The following is a 5851-nucleotide window of genomic DNA, read 5'->3' as shown; positions in this document are numbered from 1 at the left end:
TTCTTAAGGATGTTACGCAATAACCTGTTTAATAAATTACGAATCTATTCAGTCAAGATGTAAACTGTAGGTAAACATAATTTGCCCCTTCCTTGAGTCTTTATTTTATCTACATATGACATGTTGGGTGTTATTTGAAGAAGTGAAGAAGGGGGGTGATTCAAAACTCCACGGTCATACCATGGTGCATTATGTCCAATGCGATTTGGCGTGTCAAGATTAAATACTTAAGTAAACTAAAAGCCTGAAGTGCACTATTGGTATAAGCACACACTAAATGAAAAACAGATTATTGTCATGACTGTCCATACAGTAAATACATGCTGAATGGGCTAGAGATCAGATCCGCGGGTAGTAAAACCAAACCCTTACTCCGCAGGGCCACCACTTGGGCACTGGACCAACCCAAATGAATCTATGTGGGTTCAGTCTTAAGGTGGAACCAGATACGCTGATGTTGTACCGCAATATATCTCTAAATAACCTAAAAATCTAAACTAAACTAAAACTACTCCCAAGATCTTAACTGTTTGCTGTGCTTCACATTGTACTTATTGTTGTAGAGACAATACGTCTGAAACACTATCTCTCAGGTCCACCTTAAGAAATACACTTGACATGATTTGAGAGCACGAGCGAGCTGCAGCGGATCTGCGCTGTGCCTTTGCTGCCCTATATAAACCCTTACGCGCTGCATAGAGTCAACGGACAGCTCCGTGGTGGTAAACAACACATTACTCACACATCGAACATTGACAAAAAAAGGCAACCCGCTATGGAGAGAATCTCATGGACACTTTTTCTGCTGTCTCTTACATATATGGAAGGATCTTCGCAAGATTTCGGACAGACCCAGTTCATCTGCACGTCCGTGCCCAAGGATATGGACCTGTGCGCAGCCACTATGCAGAACAGCGGACCAGCGGAGGATCTGAAGACCACAGTAATGCAGTTAAGAGAGACAGTCTTACAACAGAAGGAAACTATCATGAACCAGAAGGAGACGATCAGGGAACTAACTTCGAAGTTGAGCCGCTGTGAGAGTCAGGGTGTTCTGGAGCCCGTGGCTGGAGGTCGGAAGAAAGAACCGGGCAAAAACACAATGGGAGACGTGTCCCGCGGCCCGACAGATACTCTAGCCCAACTGGGACAGACTTTAGCTACGCTTAAACAGAGACTGGAAAACTTAGAGGTATTTATGACCTAATGATTTGGACTCTTCATCTTAAAACGTGTGACTCGTCTAGTCTGTTACTATGAGTCGTATGCTGGAGTCCTTTAGACGCAGACTCATGCGATGCATGATAGAATTACTTACATTTGTTTATATGTTTTGAATGCAGAATAATCTTAATGGGGTCGAACTACTTTTGTGGAGGTGATTGACAAATTTAGCCAATGTGTCACTGGTTCACAGCAGGCTGTGATAATCCTGAAATTGGCTTATCTAGTCTCGTATAAGTTTCCCAAGTGTGCGTTTTAAAGTATTCGTTTGAATACCCCTGTCCTGTTTTCCCGTAGCAGTACAGCAGGAACAACGGCTCTGTCCAGGCTAACAGCCTTAAAGATCTGCTTCAGAATAAGATCGATGATATGGAAAAGCAGGTGCTGTCCCGGGTCAATACTCTGGAGGACAGCAAACCCGGGCAGAAGAACGACACGGATCAGCGCAATCGAGTGGAGTCAACCCTCACCTCCTTACACCAGAGAATTAACGACCTGGAGAAAGGTCTGAGATCTTATTCCATTAGAAATTTTACTTATATGTGATGTAAACAATAAACATGAACTAGAAAGAACTACAGAAATGATGCATTTGAGAAGCATAGCTATAAGGTAGTTACAGTAAAACACCAATGTTTAGGCGTTGTAATGTCGCAGAGGATGGTTTGGGAGGGGGAGCTGCATTACTTAGCATACTGAGCCCATAAACCACAAATGTGATGTAGCCTAATATTGATAGGATAATTAGAGCCCACATCCTTCTCAAAGCAAGTGGGCTAGGTCTGCATTAGCTACGTGAAGTTTGTTGCTTAAAGCGCATCCTGCTTAACCAACGTAGGATGCGAGCGATACAAAGCAGTGTTATTTCTCTACTTTTTTACTACAACTAGTTTCACAAGTTGCAATAAACAGCTAACAGCTTCTATGAGTATAAAAACGGCATAAAAAGGAAGAACACAAAGAATGGTACATTTCTGCTTGCACTGCGCATTTATATTGGTTTGGCTGTTTTAACTTTCAAGTAGTAGCTTTGATCCATGAGTAAAATCTGTTAATTTATAGAGTAGGGGGTGTGGCATAAAAGTAATTGACAGTAGTTCAATGAATAGTCCTAGAGCATCAGAGCAATAGATACAAGAAATTAATGCATTTGAGCACAATCCTTTGTTTATCATAAGTCCTTGTCTAACAGATGTAGAGAGAGAGATTTTATTTAGACGGAGAGAGAATGTTATAAACTCTAACAGTTCATACTTCTTACTCTGCAGGTTCAAAAGGTAGCAGGCCACTGGACAAGTTTCAGATAACATTCCCCTTAAGAACAAATTACATGTATGCCAAAGTGAAGAAAAGTCTACCAGAAATGTATGCCTTCTCTTTCTGCTTGTGGATAAAGTCCAATGCATCACCTGGTGTGGGAACACCCTTCTCCTATGCTGTTCCTGGACAAGCCAATGAGCTTGTTCTCATAGAATGGGGGAACAATCCAATGGAGATTCTTATAAATGACAAGGTAAAAAATTACAAGTGTAAAAAATAACAATGCAGTTTTGTAATGCATAACATGATTGTTAGTGGCAACAGTAGGGTCTATAAATTTCAGTCTGTAGCTCTGAGCTTGCTTGTTGAGGTCTGTTCATTTAAAAAATAAGTATTTTTGGCACTTGTAAAAAAAAGAGCAATAAGAATAATCAACAGTGCAACTGTATAGGTCGCAAAATTACCTTTCATCATCAACGACGGCAAATGGCATCACATCTGCATCACATGGACGACTCGTGATGGAGTATGGGAGGCATTTCAGGATGGTGTTCTGCGTGGAACTGGAGAGAATCTGGCTCCCTACCATCCAATAAAACCTAATGGTGTACTGGTTTTAGGTCAGGAGCAGGTAAGACTCAGAAGTATGCATGTATGGTTTATGTACATGTCAGTTATTGACCTTAGTCACAGGCAAAAGTAAATCTATCGGTCATGGTTATTTAAACTTAACTGGCTTGCCTGCTGTTCAGTAACCTGGGGCTGGTTGCATAAACGGTATAGAGTAGTCTTAAAAGTTAGTCAATTAATTGTTTTTCTTTAAGACTGGTCAGATTTTTTAAAATTCAGTTACATAAAAATCACTGGATATTGAATGTTTTTTTTTTCTGCAGGACACACTTGGTGGAGGTTTTGATGCAACTCAAGCCTTTGTAGGTGAACTGGCAAATTTCCATATATGGGATAGAAAATTAACAGCTGGAGAAATCTACAACCTGGCAACCTGCAACAACAGAGCACAAGCTGGCAATGTATTGTCATGGTCGGAGAGTAATATCGATGTGTTTGGTGGAGCCACTAAATGGACTTTTGAGCCCTGCCGTCAGCTCAACTGAACTGCAAAGTGGGGGTCATCGCCAAACCCATATCCATGTTTCTAGATTTTGTCTTTCTTTTCCTCAGTTTGACATTCGTGAAAAAGAATTCTTGACAAAACAATTTTAAGGTACTGTAAAAGTAAACCTGGGGTTTCTATGAATACCTGAATATTTCTGTGCAAAACTAAGATTTTTTTTTTTTTGTCTTAATGAAATAGTTTAATGTTGGTTATTTTGCAAACCTCAAAGCAACAGTGTTACGCCAGGTTACTTTTAGCATTAGATTATTTTTTGCTGCTTTATTTATTTATTTATTTGCAAGTGCACACTGTTTTTGCTTATTTTGTTGTTTATGTACTTTTTTCGGTGGGCCAGCAGCTAGAGAACGGTCTCTTTGCAGCTTTTGGACAGTAAAGCAACAGTGCATCAGAACATCACTTTTCTGTTTTCCCAACAAGACTTTAAACAAATTATAAAATGATGGTATATTTGTTATCAGCACTTAGAGGAACCCCATTCTCACCGGATCTTGCACTGTGATGGACTTGAAAATAGGATGGGAAAAAGTATGTATGTATTTATTTATTTAGAAAAGAATTGTTTAAGATGGAACTTCCTTCATTTGTTTCCAGTGATCTCACCAATTTTTCTGTAAGAATGTCATTTAGTTGCCAACATGCTTACAGCCTGAGTGCCTTGAGCTGATGTATCAGTTCAGCACATATTTTTAGTTTGCTTACTCATTGTGTTTTGCTTTATCTTTTTGCTTTTGTTGATGAATTGTTTTTATGAAATGTGTTTAACAGCGATTGTTAAGGCTCTGGTGTGTTTTGGCAATAACTGGTGTATTTGTACTTTGTTCTAGGAATGTTATTCGTACAGTAACAGCATGAATTATCTAATGCTGCAACACCAACATTGGCTTATTGTTTCAGGTCGGGTTTTTTACTGTATTGATATATGCTGAAAGCATGGCACTACTGAAAGATGATGAAGATCTAATTTTTGTAATAAAATTGTGATATATATATATATATATATATATATATATATATGAAGAGAGTATTAACTAACAGACATGTTTACTTTTATGAAAATGTACTCAAGTTCACCCTAAAATCTATCATTCTCTAAATCTCACTGACTCTTTCTGTTTGTGTACATGGGGCATGGTAGACACTGCCCTCTATCATTAGTTTGTGTGTACGGTAATAGACTGCATGCTGAAAAAAGGAAGCAGTCATGTAGCCCACTTATGCCATCAATAAATTAGGAACAGAAATATAAAAGGTGCACTCATGATAGGCAGGTAATTTTAGATTCACACTGACACCTAGTGGTGCAGCATCACACAACTTAACTGTTTTTTATCAGTATCGGTGTAGAATTTACAACTGTCCCGGTGTCCCATAGAGCTCTGGAAATTAAATGAATAGCTCACCCAAAAAATCTGTCATGATATACCTATACGCACACACACACACATACATACACATATATATATATACAGTAGTCAACATCTGAAGTGGATCAAAACCTTTCATCAAAGTTGTCCTAAAATCTAAAACAATACCCGTTCTTGTGGGTGTGTTACAACTAACCCTGCGTTAGTTTGTGCCTCATGCTCCCCTAAATCCGCAGCATAATGTGAGACTGTAAAACCGTCAAATTTGCATTTTAAAACGGAATTTACTAAACAACGCGGAATGTCACGGAAATTGTCAAAGTTTGAATGAATTAATCAAAAGTAGATCATTACACCTAAATCAAACCGCAATATGGTCTAGTATCTGTAAATAGTACGCAGCAAAAATACAATTTAAATGTGAATCCTGCATATTCTGCGTGTCTGTTTTAATGAATGGAGCAGACCAGCGGTTTTGTTTACTACACTATAGACTACTACAATAGACTACTTAGACATGCTTAATTACAAAATTTGATAACAATAAAACATATGGTGAGAAAAAAATTAAACACTTCATAGGGCCCTAAACATATAATTTTTGTTAAACCTTTATTAAATTGATGTGAAATTGTATAAGTTTCATGATTTTAATGAATTACACGTGCTCTTTGATTAATAACATTTAATTTAAAAGGCACAATATATAAGATTTTTGTAATAAAATGTCCAAAAACACACAGTGTTATATATTTCAAGCAGTTGTGTACTTATGTTATCTCAAAAGTTCTCAAGGATTTGTAAATCCAGAGAAATTCCAGTTTTAAATAATGACTCTTCCTTGGTCATTGTCACCTATCAATGA

The 5851-nt window shown here is 38.0% G+C and overlaps 1 protein-coding gene across 1 annotated transcript; it reads left to right on the top strand.

The window, feature by feature from the left end:
* The first annotated feature begins 675 nt into the window (after positions 1–675).
* On the top strand, positions 676–3996 carry LOC127166538 (neuronal pentraxin-1). Its single transcript, XM_051111900.1, has 5 exons — positions 676–1192; positions 1522–1729; positions 2493–2737; positions 2936–3115; positions 3378–3996. The coding sequence occupies exons 1-5, from the start codon at positions 776–778 to the stop codon at positions 3597–3599; spliced, it is 1272 nt and encodes a 423-aa protein (XP_050967857.1). The 5' UTR covers positions 676–775; the 3' UTR covers positions 3600–3996.
* The last annotated feature ends 1855 nt before the right edge of the window (positions 3997–5851 follow it).

The sequence above is a fragment of the Labeo rohita genome, chromosome 6 (assembly GCF_022985175.1).
Source record: "Labeo rohita strain BAU-BD-2019 chromosome 6, IGBB_LRoh.1.0, whole genome shotgun sequence".
Classification (NCBI taxonomy): domain Eukaryota; kingdom Metazoa; phylum Chordata; class Actinopteri; order Cypriniformes; family Cyprinidae; genus Labeo; species Labeo rohita.
This window is presented reverse-complemented; position numbering and strand designations above follow the sequence as displayed.

What these genes read in the sequence shown, in the direction of transcription:
- LOC127166538 (XM_051111900.1), top strand. Translation starts at nt 776, where the DNA reads ATGGAGAGAATCTCATGGACACTTTTTCTGCTGTCTCTTACATATATG. An exon ending in AGAGACTGGAAAACTTAGAG is followed by an intron (nt 1,193 to 1,521) that starts GTATTTATGACC and finishes GTTTTCCCGTAG; the next exon opens with CAGTACAGCAGGAACAACGG. An exon ending in AATTAACGACCTGGAGAAAG is followed by an intron (nt 1,730 to 2,492) that starts GTCTGAGATCTT and finishes CTTACTCTGCAG; the next exon opens with GTTCAAAAGGTAGCAGGCCA.